The 18,082-nt window shown below is 33.0% G+C and overlaps 1 protein-coding gene and 1 long non-coding RNA gene across 2 annotated transcripts; both read right to left on the reverse strand.

Annotated features, from left to right (window-relative positions):
* Positions 1-12: 12 nt before the first annotated feature.
* Positions 13-5,549, reverse strand: LOC132716984 (uncharacterized). The gene is made up of 4 exons (XR_009623892.1): positions 5,160-5,549; positions 3,804-3,854; positions 2,931-3,041; positions 13-143 (listed from the first exon to the last, which is right to left on the reverse strand). It is a non-coding gene; the product is annotated as an uncharacterized LOC132716984 (long non-coding RNA).
* Positions 5,550-7,965: 2,416 nt separating this feature from the next.
* Positions 7,966-16,900, reverse strand: LOC132716983 (arylsulfatase J-like). Its single transcript, XM_060700328.1, has 8 exons — positions 16,469-16,900; positions 14,459-14,645; positions 12,370-12,548; positions 11,226-11,337; positions 10,529-10,624; positions 9,860-10,106; positions 9,405-9,556; positions 7,966-8,272 (listed from the first exon to the last, which is right to left on the reverse strand). Exons 1-8 carry the CDS (start codon positions 16,805-16,807, stop codon positions 8,037-8,039), a joined length of 1,548 nt encoding a protein of 515 aa, XP_060556311.1. The 5' UTR covers positions 16,808-16,900; the 3' UTR covers positions 7,966-8,036.
* Positions 16,901-18,082: the final 1,182 nt, after the last annotated feature.

The following is an 18,082-nucleotide window of genomic DNA, read 5'->3' on the forward strand; positions in this document are numbered from 1 at the left end:
AATTCAGACTAGCCTCTAAAATACTCCAACTAGTCCAAAGTGTTAATGGTGCCTATACAGTTATGATCACTACATCTGGAAACTGGAGATTCCCACCGAGTGTGATGCTTATCTTCATTCGCTTGACAGTGACACATGTCCACCTTAAAAAAAAGCAATAAAAATTATATGAAGTGCAATAATTTGCAAAAAAATGCTTATCTTATTTGTCTCTTCTTACATTTATAATGCAGAGCACTAGATTTGTGTGTCTGTCATACAAAATGACTTTCAATAATACTATTTAAATATATTCAGGGCCAAAAAACCCTTCTTTGTAGAGGCCGAATATAGGCTGCTTCCCCAACCAAAATAGCCTTTTTTCTTCCCCAGTTTGGTCCTCAAAATTCCCCAGTCTTTTGAAATTTCCCTTAGAATTTAGAACAAAATTAAATGATCCTGTTGAATTAAGGTCTTTTACTGCCTTATTAGTATTTCCCAGTGCTTTTTGCTTTTCTATTTTGAAGAACTTGTTAAAAGTTTAAGTTAAATTTGAGACCCCTTTTCCCAAAGTATGCCAAAATCACGCATATTTTCCCCAAGAAAAAGGCTGAGGCCCCTTCCCCAAAAATGGTGTTTTTGCCCTGATATTTGAAATACAATTTCTTTAATAAATACTCATAGTAATACTAAATTCCTTTTTTGTGATATTTTTTCTGACACATATGTGCAGACAGTACATTGTGTACACCGGTCTTACTGACCTGTGTGAAACCATTCTAAGCATGATGCCAAGAAAATTTTGGACTTGTGAGAGGCTGTAAATGACCCCATATTGATCATAAGGTAACGTGTAACCAATGCTGAAAAGCATTTGACTATATCTCAATCCATTGAGAAGTGGCATCACTTTGAAATCAATTTTGACTGAAAAAATCGAGGCAAAGTAGTGATTTTGGGCAATTTTGAGATGTCCCCTCGTTGCCATGGGAACAGAAAATTTAAGCCTGAGCATGTTGTTGCAAGGGCAATGGTCCAGTCAACATTTGTGCCAAGTTTGATTAGTGTTAAAGGCAGTTTTTATAGTATTATAGCAATTTGAACTTGTAACGGGAGACTTTTCAATGGAAACAGCCATTTTCACAAAATGCTCATGAAGTAATGGGTTAAGAAATTTTGCATATGATTGGGAAAAATATTTAGTACCATGTACAAAGTTGTTAATCCAACAAATTGTATATCATTCAAAGCATAAAAAATACATAAAAAATTGACAATGGAATGTGTTTTTGAACATCATCTGTCTGGTACCATATTGGATTGAAATGGAATGAAGAAAAATTGTCACCTTTGATAACGGAATTTTGACTTATGATTTTTTTCTAAACTTGGAAAAGAAAAAAAGCATATTTGGCATTATTTGCCACTGGGAATGGGTCTGTTAATCTGACCCGTGGTGACACTGGTAACAAGAGCTGTCGGTAGGACAGCAACGCTCGACTATTCTTAGTGCTTGATAGTAAAAAAATGCTTGATACAGTTACCTCCTCATGTTTACAGGTTGGGGTCATGATGGTGAACAAGTGTGCAAAGTTTCAAAGCCATATGTCAATGGACTTTGAAAATATTTGAACTATTACAAAAACTATAATGTAAATTCTAAGTCGAAAAAGGGGCATAATTCTGTCAAAATGCTTGATAGAGTTACCTCCTCCTGTTTACAGGTTGGGGTCATGATGGTGAACAAGTGTGCAAAGTTTCAAAGCCATAATGTCAATGGACTTTGAAAATATTTGAACTATTACAAAAACTTTAACGTAAATTCTAAGTCGAAAAAGGGGCATAATTCTGTCAAAATGCTTGATAGAGTTACCTACTCTTGTCTACATGTTGGGGTCATGATGGTGAACAAGTGTGCAAAGTTTCAAAGCCATATGTCAATGGACTTTGAAAATATTTGAACTATTACAAAAACTTTAACGTAAATTCTAAGTCGAAAAAGGGGCATAATTCTGTCAAAATGCTTGATAGAGTTACCTCCTCCTGTTTACAGGTTGGGGTCATGATGGTGAACAAGTGTGCAAAGTTTAAAAGCCATATGTCAATGGACTTTGATAATATTTGAACTATTACAAAAACTTTAACGTAAATTCTAAGTCGAAAAAGGGGCATAATTCTGTCAAAATGCTTGATACAGTTACCTCCTCCCGTCTACAGGTTAGGGTCATGATGGTGAACAAGTGTGCAAAGTTTCATAGCCATATGTCAATGGACTTTGAAAATATTTGAACTATTACAAAAACTTTAACGTAAATTCTAAGTCGAAAAAGGGGCATAATTCTGTCAAAATGCTTGATAGAGTTACCTCCTCCTGTTTACAGGTTGGGGTCATGATGGTGAACAAGTGTGCAAAGTTTCAAAGCCATATGTCAATGGACTTTGAAAATATTTGAACTATTACAAAAACTTTAACGTAAATTCTAAGTCGAAAAAGGGGCATAATTCTGTCAAAATGCTTGATAGAGTTACCTCCTCTTGTCTACAGGTTGGGGTCATGATGGTGAACAAGTGTGCAAAGTTTCATAGCCATATGTCAATGGACTTTGAAAATATTTGAACTATTACAAAAACTTTAACGTAAATTCTAAGTCGAAAAAGGGGCATAATTCTGTCAAAATGCTTGATAGAGTTACCTCCTCCTGTCTACAGGTTGGGGTCATGATGGTGAACAAGTGTGCAAAGTTTCAAAGCCATATGTCTATGGACTTTGAAAATATTTGAACTATTACAAAAACTTTAACATAAGTGGTTACGCCGACGCCGACGCTCGGGTGACTGCAATAGCTCTACTTATTCTTATCGAATAGTCGAGCTAAAAATGCATGTTTTCATTCATTTTTTTTGGAAAACAGTTTGGTTTGTGAAATATACATTAAATATTATATAAGTACCTGTTGTTTGTAATAATCTTCTAGTCTTTCTTTAATCTTATACTGTACTTTTTCTAGCTACATGTACCAGCCTTTCCAAGTGAATATTAAAGTAAATAATCTTTTATTTCCCTGAAAATATCAATTTAGAGATTTCATTTTCAAAACCATCCAAAACCATTTTACTTGTTTAAATAAGAAAAATATTTAAAGGGCGAATGCATACGATGATTATCTGCCATATTAATTTTATCAATAATTTCTGGTACAGGAGTTACCTCCCTTCTGTACATTTCTCACTTTCTGCTACTTTGACCACAGCAGTAGCTTCTATATTTGGATTCTTTTAGAGTTGCCCTAGGAAGTGAAGGATTATCACTCCCGAGATCCTGGATTTAATATAGGGTTACACCCTTGGGATTGTTTAGAGACACTTTTAGTGTTTCCAACCTACCTAGAGCTGTACTTAGAAATCCAGACATGTAAAAGAACAAAGGGGTCTATTCAATAAAAGCTAAATACTGGTTCCTGGATTCCCTTGTATTTCATAGCTGGCTCTTTAATGTATACTTAAAGTAATCGTTAACAATTTTAAAGCAGTATGATGTAGATATTGGTAATCTAAACTTGTATGAATTTTGGCATACTTTCACTTTAGCAAGACCCAGTTAGTAAAAAACAAAGATGGCTGAATCACCTCTACTAATATAAACCACAGACGACTGTCCTAGCTTAGATACAACAATATACATGTTGATAAAACAAATTGAACTTAAACTTAGGCATCAAGCAAGTGGCAGATATCATGATCATTTTATGTATAAACCACACACCGACTGCCTCTGCAATTTTCATAATAAAAAATTATTGTTACCAGTATATAGATTTACTTACGTCACAAGGAATATCCGCTACAATACCCACGACAAAAAGGTTACAGTCAACCTGGAAATAAATATTATACAGCATTTACCACATCAATCTAACTTTAAATCCTTCATGTAATTTTGATTCTTATTTAATTTTTGAACATAAGCGACTTCCGGTCGTAAACAAACAAAGGAACTTCCGGTATGAGTCATGTTTAGAATCCGGGTCAACTCGGCCCTAAAACATACTCGGCCCCCGAGTCAGCTCGGCCCTATTCCAACTCGGCACGGGTCAACTCAGCCCACTTTTAAAAATGGATAAAGGACATCAAAGGGCTCCTATGGGCCATTATTATCAATCAATGTATATGTTAAAGATACCGATTAATTAGGTGATAATTATGATTGACTCATTCATTCAAATTTGATTAGTGACCACCTGCAATTAATTAGAAGCTTATAAATGCTATTAAGTTAACACGTTTTTGTTTCATATTTTTAAAAAAATTACTTTACAAACAAAATGCATCTAAGGAAACACATTTTTATTATATCTATATTCATAGGCACAAGTATAGGACCTGGGAAGAAAAAATATGAAGTTATTTTATCAATCTTTTCATATTTTTTCTTCCCAGGTTCTATAATCGTGCCTGTGTCTATATTAATTTTATCGAATCTGCAAGACAAATAAATAACTTTTTTTCTAAATATATTTTATTTCAGCAGAGGTACAATGTATAATCATATAATAATAATAAGATATTTCTTATTATTCATTTACCTTAACAACATGCAAAGCAAAGTAAATTATATATGTTATAGGACTATATATTTTTGTAAAGTGGGCCGAGTTGACCCGTGCCGAGTTGGTATAGGGCCGAGTTGACTCTTTTCCCATGTTTATGGCGCGAACCTTACATAATGAAATTTGTTAATATTTCACAACCAAATACAAAACTCTAAAAAGCAGCTCATTAACCACATTTTCTAACGAAAAGAAAGTGATGAAATAGATAATAACAAACGCCTTTCACGCTATTGTCAACAATGGGCCAATTCTCAAAAGTGGGTCAACCTCGTGTTTGTGTTTATGTTATGACCAAGTTACGTGACACACGAGTAAACAACAAAAAAACATGACAATGATCAAAATCAGTGGATAAGTTGGTCTCAAATCGAAACATTCTAACACTTTCATTTCGAATTATAGGGAAAATTACGTAAATGACAAAATGACGAGCGGCCGAGTCAATCAAAGTGTTTTTGAACTTGGCCGTTTATTCAAATTTCCCGTAAAATACTCGTCAATTTTGTAATGAATAAATATATAAAGTGATAATCAATGAAAAAAAACAATAACTCAAATATATTTACTTACAATATGTGCGATGGTTGTTGATTCTTTCCTGAGCAATTTCTCTTACGTGTTGTTCTCTTCGATAAATTATTGTGAGTCTGCGCATGCGTTAATAATAATTTGTAGCGTAGAAATACAGGAAATTTTTATCGATGTTTTTAGATGTCAAACATGAATAAAGTGCATGATTTTCGGGTAGAAAAAACTTTAACATAATTTTTTGCAACATTGGGACAGATAAGTCATCGCTTAGCGTATGCTTAAAGCGATTTAAGTGCAAATCATGAACTACTTTATGTCACGGACGTATAAGCGGATGGATGCTGTTCAGCAAATCCACTCTGCCTACCTTTTTTTGAGATTGTACTTATAACTCTGTATTCATTCTGCTTCGCACAATGAATACAAAAACGATATTACACTATAGTGTAATAACACTTTGACGTGACGTCATTTGCGCTATATAGAAACATAGCGTTAAAGCGCGCTAATGTTAGCGTTACACTATGGGCGCGTCATTAAAAAAATACTCATTTTAACAGTTTACTGTTCTTATTTCATTTATGTGATAAATAGAATATCACATTCGTGTAGATTCAATACTAAATTTATTAAACTCGTTGAATAAAACAATATTATGCTCGCCAGAGGCTCGCATAATATGATTTTTATTCAACTCGTTTAATAAATTTAGTATTAAACTACACTCATTCAATATCCTCTATATAATGGTTATAGCAATCATAACAAGAAAATTAGATAGTGAATACCACGAATTAAAAAAAGTAAAGACATACGAAAAGGAGAATGAGCAATTATGATGTTTAACTCTCAACTTTTAACAGTGTGTTTCTTTAAGAAGCATTGTATTATAAAACCACATGATGAGTTAGCTGAAACATTATATCATTATAAACTACAATAAATCCAGATGGCAATTATCAAGAAAACAACAATAAATACGGACAACATTTATACATAAACCACAATAAATACGGACAACATTTATACATCAACTACAAAAAATACAGACAACATTTATACATAAACTACAATAAATACAGATAACATTTATACATAAACCACAATAAATACAGACAACATTTATACATAAACTACAATAAATACAGATGGCATTTATCCAGAAACAATAAATACAGTCAACATTTATACATAAACTCCAATAAATACAGACAACATTTATACACAAACTACAATAAATACGGACAACATTTATACATCAACTACAAAAAATAAGGACAACATTTATACACAAACTACAATAAATACAGATGGCATTTATCCAGAAACAATAAATACAGTCAACATTTATACATAAACTCCAATAAATACAGACAACATTTATACACAAACTACAATAAATACAGACGACATTTATACATCAACTACAATAAATACACACAACATTTATACATAAACTACAATAAATACAGACAACATTTATACATAAACTACAATAAATACAGACGACATTTATACATAAACTACAATAAATACAGACAACATTTATACATAAACTACAATAAATACAGACAACATTTATACATAAACTACAATAAATACAGACAACATTTATACATAAACTACAATAAATACAGACGACATTTATACATAAACTACAATAAATACAGACAACATTTATACATAAACTACAATAAATACAGACAACATTTATACATAAACTACAAAAAATAAGGACAACATTTATACATAAACTACAATAAATACAGATGGCATTTATACATAATCTACAATAAATACAGACGACATTTATACATAATCTACAATAAATACAGACAACATTTATTCATAAACTACAATAAATGCAGACAGCATTTATACATAAACACAATAAATACAGACGGCATTTATACATTATATACTTAAATTGAGCGAATAAATACAAGGTTTAAACAGAACATATGCATGATTTTATTTTACAAGATGAGATCTCGAGCAATGAAATGCAATTAAGATGACTGTAAATCAGAAAATATTTCAACATATATCTACTTTGAATGCAAACAAGATCGTACAATACAAAAAATAAATTGCTGCAAATACTGGCTTATAGTTAAAATACTGGTGGAATTCATAAATCAATTGGTGATGAAATAAATGAAATTCAATAATATTTTTTTATCTTACACAAATGAAAATTATATAAATATACAAATTTATTATGTACTTATATTTGAAATATTGAGAATATTGGTGAAATAAAATGCGTATTTTCATTTTTCATATATCTTTGTTATTTTTTTTCCCACTGTAGTGAAACATATATTTCCATATTTTAACTGGTGTCTTTCTTCTTAATTCTAAAATTTGCTCATTGTTACTTATTCTTATTTATCTTTTATATTTCAAAAGTAATACACTTTTATTTTAACATCAAAGACAACGTTAACGTTTTCTTGACGTCATTTGTTAATTAAATGACGTTAAGTGTCATTTTCTCATGGCGGTGTTCATTTATGAATTTGTATAATAATGAATAAAGAGCTGTATACATATTCCTTATATCAGGTTTTATAATTTAATGCAATTGAATTACTCGAATTTTCACTGGCTGATATGATCTTTATATGATTCCAGTATTATACAAACATTTTAGTGGAGTTTTCACTGGTTGACATTTTGTATATATTACACATAATGTCGTAATGCAAATACCATACAACATCGCCACATTTTTAAAAAAAAAAAGTAACCAGCCGCAAAATTTTATAAAAATTAAATTTTGTTCTTGCACGTGATTAAGTTACATTTCGTTTTGCCTTTGATGACACTGACACGGAAAACTATAATTTACGTCTGAGAATTACCAGACTGTTTTTTTTAAACACATTTGATTGGTCGGCTAAAACCCAGAATCTATCCGTCCTCAAGCCAGGGTCCCCAGAAACCGTCAAGGAGAGCGGGGTCTGCCATCGGATCTTGTTCGGGTTTCACAATCGGCACTGCAGTGCTTTGATAATATTCAAGACGTTTAAGCATATATCTAACTACAGTGGGATATTTGTCCGAGACGTCCCTTAGTTCATGCGGGTCATTCTCGATATTCATTAGCCACAAGTTTGGATTGCGTGGCTTTCGTACTGGTCCACCTCCTGTTTTATATATATATAAAAAGACAAAACATAACTGGTGAATGTAATTTAAACATTTCAAATTTTATATAATTTACTTCAAATATTCCAAAGTTATATACATGTATTTTAAAAAAAAACATTTAAATTACTAAAAGTTCTATACTTTAAACATTTCAAAAGTTCTTTACTCTAAACATTTCAAAAGTTCTATACTTTAAACATTTCAAAAGTTCTATATTTTAAACATTTTAAAAGTTGTATACTTTAAACATTTTAAAAGTTCTATACTTTAAACATTTTGAAAGTTCTATACTTTAAACATTTTAAAAGTTCTATATTTTAGCAGTTTAAAAGTTATCTAAACATATTTAAGAAAAAATCAAAATTAACATAACTAGTCATATTCTTATAGGTATTTTTAACGAAACGTACTTTCTATTGTCTTTGTCACAACGAATAAATGTTTGCAAGAAAAACAGTCCATGAAACATTGTGTAAAATATTACATTGGTATTTTAAGGTGATTCTGTGCATGCCCGTCGTCCAATATAGGATTGATAGCTGAATAATACGAGTCCAATATAGAATTGATAGCTGAATAATATAAGTCCAATATAGGATTGATAGCTGAATAATACGAGTCCAATATAGGATTGATAGCTGAATAATACGAGTCCAATATAGAATTGATAGCTGAATAATACGAGTCCAATATAGGATTGATAGCTGAATAATACGAGTCTAATATAGAATTGATAGCTGAATAATGCGAGTCCAATATATAATTGATAGCTGAATAATACGAGTCCAATATAGAATTCATAGCTAAATAATACGAGTCCAATATAGAATTGATAGCTGAATAAATACGAGTCCAATATAGAATTAATAGCTGAATAATACGAGTCCAATATAGGATTGATAGCTGAATAATACGAGTCCAATATAGAATTGATAGCTGAATAATAAGAGTCCAATATAGAATTGATAGCTGAATAATAAGAGTCCAATATAGGATTGATAGCTAAATAATACGAGTCCAATACAGAATACATAGCTTAATAATACTAGTCCGATAAAATAAAGAATTGTCCTCGACAATGTACAATAAAACCCCATTAACGTTACAATATATGATCACGTGACTTACTCGGTGTGCCGGTGACAAGTTTCCATTTCCCAAGTCTTATTGCGGCGCTGATTGTTGTATCGAATGTTTTGTTGAACAATGGTTGACCAGGGGCTCTTCTGATTGGCTCAATGTTAATCAGAATTTCCGTCCGCTTACTTGACTTCCCTTTACTGAAAAAGAACATACATGTCCATATTTTTATTCAGAAAATACAAGTTACGAAAAATAATATTTAAAAAGAATAGAAAGGGACTTAATAATATATTGTTACTCAATCTTAACGTTATCTTCCATTAAAAGGTAGAAAAATACCCCAATAAATCACTTTGGAAACTCGTTAGAAATCGGCATATTCCGTAACATAGCCTAAATGACACTGTCGCTGGTAAACAAAGTGTGGCGGAAATGGCCGGAAAAAAGTGATTGCATCTTTCCATGTTCAACGAAGATATAAACTGGTAATAAAAACTCACAAAATGCAGTCCGTCTGGTCATAACCATCCAAAGGTTTCGTTCCCTCCAAGTCACCGCCTGCAACTTTGACCAGCGTTGGGAACCAGTCGGTCACGTGAAGAAGTTCGTTTGATACCGAGCCAATCAGATTTTTGTTCAACTGTTTACCATGCACGAAACCCACAGCTCTAATGGCGCCTTCCCAGAAACTCCCTTTAAAGCCTCGTAATGGTGAATTACTACCGTAGCCATATTCCGCACCGTTATCTGAAGTGATTACGACAATCGGTTTATAAAACATTTCAAACAGATTCGCACATATTTCATTTTTACACAACTTTACCCGCCAACAGGCTATAGGTTAATAAATGCATTTTGTTAGATCGATCAATAAATAAATCGTATAAATTCGGGAAAGCCGTCATTTCCCGTTTCTTATTAAAAAAATTAAGTCGACAAGCCGTATTGCTCATCGTGGTTAAAACAACGCTTCTTTTATTCAAAATCAACTTCAAAGATAAAAAATTGATATATTTCATTTATTAAAGTGACATCAATTCAATTTAATCTGCTGTATCAACGTACTTCCGGAAAAAAGCGAAAATTTACGACATATATTTTGATATTTATGGTATAGAAACCAGTTCTGCGTTTATTACATTTTTTTTGTAGTGGAATTAATTAATTACCTGTTGTAAATACTAGTAAAGTGTTGTCCCACAATCCCAGACTTTTCAAAGCTTTGGTAATGTTTCCAACTGCTTCGTCCATGCATGAAACCATCGCTTTAAAATATATATGTACATAAGTTGAGGTTACAAAAAAGATTGAGTGAAGTGTGCATAAATTCTGGGTAAGAGCTTAACTACCCCGTTAACATATATAAACAATCTCTATTTGTAAGGGGTCTACTAATGATGATTGACAGTGTTGAATACAATACATGTATATACTATCAAAGATATAAGTAAATGAGGCTGTAACGGTACCTATACATGTATTATATTGCACCACCCGGTTACCTCAATTGATTGATCGGGCGACCTGATTCCCGGACGGCGCTTTCATCATGATTAATCCAACGATCATTCGCACTGTACCACTGCTCTGGCATGTACAGCAGTAACTGGCAGTTCCTTGCGAAAGTGAAGGCAACTAGAACTGGTAAACTTGGTCTTTTCAATGACTTTTTGAATATTCCATCATTATTTATACTCCGAGATACTCTGTAGGGCTCTATTATAGTTATAATATATAATTACACATACATATACGTAAAATGTTTCATCGGAACAACATTATTTTCCCTCATACAAAAAAACCCCCCAACAACATGCAGTTTAATTCGTAAGAGTGTCACGTGTATGTCACGCGCACGATTTATACCTGCATAGGTCCTCCTGGCACGGCTGTGGATATGCTTGTATTGGCCCATGTACGAACTTGGAACTTGCAATGGCGAATGTGGTGCTTGGAATGGTAGGTAAACAAAAATAGGCTGGAAATAAATCAATTCACAGATGCATTAAACTTAATTTCCTACTGACCATATTCAAACACGAATTCGCAAAAAAAGTGTATATTTCGCCACATTTTGTATCATATAAAATTAATGAGCGCTACATGGCCAGGCCATACACGCTAGTGCAAATTCGGTACTTTTCACCACGTTCTGTATCTTGTAGCAATTTTATGAGCGCCAAAATGACATGGCACAAGAATATATCTCGTCAGTTCATCACAAATACTGCTACATTTTTGGCAATTATACCTTAACGTACAGAAACTTTTGTCAATAATTTAAGATTTAATTACAAAGCTATAATTAGCCCTAAAACCGTGACCGAATGATTAAGGTCGTTTACTTAAAACCACAACCTCTCACTGCTGTGGGTTCGAATTCCGTCAGGGTCTAAGATTTTTCCATGTGAGGAAGCTACGGAACGTCGGTAGTTCTATACAGGTGTCCGTGCGTGACTGAAATAATGTATAGAGGGCACCTGAGGTCTTTCTCCTCCAGTAAAGCTGGAGAGTCACCCAATGACCGTTACAGTGGTGGTGCGACTTAATCCCGCGCCATATAAATAAACAAAATATGAATCTAAAATAAATAAATAAATAAATAAATAAATAAATAAATAAATAAATAAATAAATAAATAATAAATAAATAACCTAATAAATAAATAAATAATATAAAATAAAAAATTAAACCAAATAAATAAATAAATAATAAATAACTTAAACCAAATAAATAAATAAATAGAAATAAATGAATGAATAAAATAAAATGAAATAAATAAATGAATAAAAATTAATTAAATTACAAATAAAAAAATAATAAATCAAACTTAATAAATAAATAAATTAATTAATGATAAAAACAATAAAAAAGAAGATAAAAAACCCCCAAAAACAATAACTATATAAATAAATAAATGGGAAAAACCAAATAAATAAATAAATAAATAAATAAATAAATAAATAAATAAATAAATAAATAAATAAAATAAGTGTTATAAACGTCATACCTTCCCTGTTTGATCATTTTTGAAGATATCTATTGTCTTTTTAGTGAACACGTGGGTGGAATATTTGCCGTGATATTTCCGTATGTTTGCCGGAGCCTCGTTTTCACGAAGGTCGTATCCATGGTAAGTTTTGTATCGTGTTGTATAAGTGAAATAGTCATTGTGCCCGTTTAAAAATCCTGTTGAATAATGTACAGAAATTGAATTAAAAGTACAAATGAGCCGCGCCATGACAAAACCAACATAATGCATTTGCGACCAGCATGGATCCAGACCAGTCTGCGCATCTGCGCAGTCTGATCAGGATCCATGCTGTTCCTACTTGTAAAAGAGTTTGCAAACTTTTGGAAAGTCATACATACAGCCAGCAATCCATATCTTGGGTGACTTCAACTACCGTAAAATAAACTGGACATCTAAACTAAATAAAGATACTGACTCATGTTTATCAGACTGTGAAGGCCAATTATTCATAGACATTTTAAACGAGGCTAGTGCAGAACAACTTGTTCTCTTTCCAACTAGAGAAAGTAACACCTTAGACTTATTGGTAACAACTTTACCTGGTCAGTTTAGCAACATTCACTCTCCAGATCAGTTTAGTGACCATGACGCCATTATGGGAACATTCAGCTGTTATGTACCTAGGAAGTCTATGCAAAAACGTAAACTTTTTAAATACTAAAAAGGTGACTATACTCAAATGAAGGAAGATGCTGTTAATTTTTCCAAATACAAATACTTTAATGGTTACCAAAACAAAAGATCAGTAGAAGAAAACTGGAATATGTTTAAAAAATAAGTACATCTGAAAAGAACATCCCTAGCAAAATGTCAGGTGGAAAAGAGTCTCTACCTTGGAGAAATAATAATATTAAGCGTCTGATTAAAAGAAGAAACCGCACACATGCTTTGTATAAAAAAACTGGCAACTCAAAGATTAAACAAAGATGGAAGATTCTAAGAAGTTCTATAAATAACGAATTGAAATCAGCACACAGTTTGTTTGTTAACGATCTCATTGGTGACATCAAACAGGACTCAAAACCCTTTTGGAAATATATAAGTAGTCAAAAGAAAGACTCGCAAGGTATACCACCCTTAAAGTCAGGAAACGGTAAATCCGCTGAAACAGACATAGATAAAGCCGAAACACTTAATCGCCAATTTACTAGTGTTTTTACAGAGACAATTTACAGTTCTGTTCCGTACTCCAAACCATCTACTGAAACCATGAAGAAAAGTTACTAAAAAAGGTGTTGAAAACATTCTAAAAAATGTCAATCCGAGTAAAGCAATGGGTCCTGATAACATCCACCCTAGAATACTCAAAGAACTTTCATATGAAATATCAGGAATCCTAGCCCACTTCTTTCAACAGTCAATTGATTGCGGATTAATTCCAGAAGACTGGAAGAATGCGAACATTTGCCCATTGTTCAAAAAGAACGATAGATCCATTCCAAATTGCACCAGTAGTTTATGAGGAGTAGTCCGGACAAGTTTTGTGACGGACGGACGGACAGACAGACAGACAGATGACAGACGGACAGACAGACGACGGAGAAGTGATCCCTATATGTCGCCACTACTCCGTAGAGGCGACACAATAAAGGTGTAAACAAACAAGCACATATAAATATAAACATTTTACAACGTAGTAAAAGAGCTACCAAGAACCAACATAGTCAACATTTCTTGCGTATCCAGTCGCGTACTGATGTGTTAAAGTATAGTTTTTTCCCAAATACTGTGAAAGAATGGAACTCTCTACCTCCAGACCTTTTGATAAATAATGTAAACACCCTTAAGGACACATCCAGTTCATTCGCAAAAATCATTAGAGAGGGTATCATGTTGCCCTAAGCCGCTTGATAATTGCAAAGGCCGGTGTAAATAATGTCTTTGACGTCACACCGTATACAGATCAAGATCAAGATCAAGATCAAGAAGCGAACAGCATGGATCCTGATCAGACTGCGCCGATGAGAGATAATATGAATTTTATAACTTGTGATATTACAAAGACGGAAATTACCGAACTATGTCGATGTTTCACGAAGTTAATCAATTTAAGTGTTGTTTTTACCAAAGAAACTATGAAATCCTCGTCTTGTAGGGAGATATGACTTCTTGTGGTATCCTAAATGCCATTTTCCTACCATATGTGTGGAATATCCGGCATCAGATAACTTGTCGGCAATAGTTTTACTGTCTAGAGGTATACTGCTCGGCTCTGTTGGCCATATTACACCACTTTGTAGCCCAGTATGAATCTAGAAAAAAAGGCAACGCTAGTTTAAGTACTGAAAAAATGTAAATATTCCGATGATTCAAAAGAAGAAGGAGAAAAAGAAGACGAAGAAAAAGAAGAAGAAGAAGAAGAAGAAGAAGAAGAAGAAGAAGAAAAAGAAGAATAAAACAGCTATAAAAGTTTGAGGTCACACAGGGCCGTAAACTTTCTTGTCCGATTTAGCATTGACGCACATTACTTGCCATTCGATATTTATAAAGTAAATTCTGCACACAAAAAAAAGGGGGGAAAAAGGACCAGTAATCCGTACAGGTTCTGCAATTACAAGACAAATCTAACATATATAGTCATAAGAATATTTATATTCCTTCAGTATCTGTCAGACAATGTAACATGGAGCAAATCCGAACTCTTATCAGTTTGTTACGGAAATTGACCGAATTGATACTTAGGAAACCTAAAAAGCTGAAAAACATAAACATTTTAGTTTTCAGTTCAGAAAGGAAGCAACAGATAATAAATTATTTTATAATACTGCACGTTTGTAACGTCGCTTTTCATTGGATAATCGTGACGTTTATATAGTTTTATATACACGGCTGCTGTCGATTTATGAAGAAATCTTACTTTTTCACTAAAAAAATGATGCGTGCTGTATTATAAATTCGTTGTAAAGATCGTTGACAGGTTATATGGCGGTATATAAACGGCTATTTGCAATATAACCCTCGCCTAGCGGCTCGGGTTATATTTACAAACAGACGTTTATATAGGGCCATATAACCTGTCAACGATCTTTATAACTAATAATATATGATAATAGATATCATATGTAGCGCCTTATGTCGTTGATTCAACTCGTGCATGCCCAAACTTGTCACAGTGATTACCTGCCTTGGCAGAATTGTACTGATAAGGGAAGAGATTGGTGCATGCCCAAGACAAACAATATCCATATGCGCAACAATATAGTTCGATATCACTGAAATCAGCAGAACAAAACCTGCCAAAAATTGCAAACAAAGTTATTTTATGTCCCAGATTTCATAAAAAAACATCAATAATGACATTTGACTCGCGTGTCATAAAGTAAGTATGAAAATTTACTTCTGTTTCGAATGTGCACTATTCCCGCATCATCTGCTCATGAGGTGTGTATGGGACAGCTTCTCAGGGAGAATGGGGATAAAGGGAGTGCCAGCGCAGAAGCATGGCATTTTATAGAGACTGAATTGAATGACTGCTAGGATCTAATCTTTTTTTCCCGACAAGGAAACAGTAACTGTTCTTCGACTGGAAGATTAAAAGTATAAATACATGATATCATTGCATCGGCATTGAACACCTCCTCGTTCTGAAGGCCAAGGTTACGCTGACCAACGTGTTCACTGCATTTTAAGTTGAAACAGCAATGACTTAGAACTACGCTGCTAGCGTTATACGAGGAACTAATATCTCGGCTATTTTTCCGAAGTTTGACGGAAAGGGCCGAGAATTTGCGATTAACGTTAACGTATGGCTTATCTTTATTAAGTCAACAATTACAACCCTACGACGGAAACAATCGCAACTTTTCGGTCCTTTCCGTCAGTCTTCGGATAAGGACTATTATGAATAATAGCCGTGGATGTTCTGATTGCGACGGAAATACTCGAGAAATTGCAGTTGACGTATTAACGTTAAATCGTAATGATTACTTACGTTTTCGAAAGCTTTTAAGAATTTTAAACAATAATGAATGAATAATTTGTTTTGTCTGAAATGATGTTTTCCTATTCTTTACACTGACGTTCCATCGTTTTAAGAGACATGCACGACAATTCTGCACGAAAATCGTAAACTAACCTGGTATCTGCCGGTCATCAGTTGACTTCGTGTAGGGGTACATATAGGTTGTACGTAGTAATTCTCCAGTCTTAATCCAGACATTGCTAATTTGTCCAAATTTGGTGTTTTTATCTCGGAGCCATGGTAACCGATATCATTAAATCCGTAATCATCCGCCACAATAAACAATATATTAGGTTTGGTACTATTTCTTCTAAAGATGTTACTCTTCAGGCGTTCTTTGATAACGTTTGGCCGTGACGCCTGTCTTGACGTCATCACTTGAAGCAACATTAATGACACAGCAAAAATAAAAGCAACATTTCGTAAACAATTCCTATATTCCCTCCCCAGCATTAGTACGTAGCTTTCACAATTTTGTTCACAATTTTTTTAAATTTCATACAAGGTTAGATTTATAATTCCAGGAAAGAAGATAGAATATAGATAGGTCTTACTGTTTCACCAATGAAAGTGTAAAATATAAACATAATCGTGCTACAGCTGTTTATATAAAATCAATGTCAAGAACTTTCTGAGGATAATTAAAATAGTGTTTGGTTTTTCGATATTTTCAGTTTCGGTCCATATATATGAACCATTTGAAACAACATTAAGATATATGTATTGTTTTATAACATGTATTTATAATGAAATATTTTCGTCTAAACATATTTTATTGCCTTAATAGAAACATATACATTAATATACATGTACGAGGGTTGTCCCAATATTCTGTGACAAGATTGTTTAAAAGCTAAATAAAACAGGTACGAATTTGATATTTTAATATGTTATAAACCCATATAATTTAAACATTTTCACAAATTTTCATAGAAAAATATCAACAAACAACAAAAATATACCATAAACAACATGCCAACTAACTGAATCGCGGCGCACGTACAACGTCAAAGACCGTGTTAAATCTATATAAGGCGCCTTTCTCAAATACTCTCAATGGCTTTCAACGCAATAATGGTACCCATTAATCGTCAATTCCTGACTTAAATCATGTGGTTGTTAATGTCTGTTGAATGTTTGGATGGCATACATTAATTTTTCCTAAACGCGAACTTCCGATCTCGTTACACCTGTTTTTAGCTGTAGGAAATAGGCGGCGAAGATCGGTCTTCCTACCCGTGTTTTCCTTATTTTCGCTTTTTGTAGCGCAAAATTCTGGTTCCGTTCATGCCTTTTGTACACAAGTGCTCGGGATATGTTGCTAAACTGTTCTATTTGGTAAATTTGTTGAAAATCGTAACATGTGTCATCTCGAAATAGTCATGAAACCTGAGTGACCTGTTCACTGCGCCGCAAATTATTCGAACGTCGCCATTTTAACTTTCCTATTTTATATGAGATATTTTCATTTATTCCTATCTTTTTCGTTTCTTAAGTTATTTAACTAAAATTTTCAGAGATGATTTAAACATAGCAGCAGATGAAGTCAACGTGACATTGTGTAGACACATTATCAGATTTTTTAAATATACGTAATTAATTTCAGCCTATTCATAACAAAATGTAAATTATTTGACGTGCGCCGGCAACTCAAACCAATGTCGTTAATACTGAAAATTTCTAAGTAACTAGATTAAATTTTTTGTAAATGATTTGTTGTAATGTTAA

This window comes from Ruditapes philippinarum, unplaced genomic scaffold (genome assembly GCF_026571515.1).
Source record: "Ruditapes philippinarum isolate M1 unplaced genomic scaffold, ASM2657151v2 ctg3672_1_1_1_1, whole genome shotgun sequence".
Lineage (NCBI taxonomy): Eukaryota > Metazoa > Mollusca > Bivalvia > Venerida > Veneridae > Ruditapes > Ruditapes philippinarum.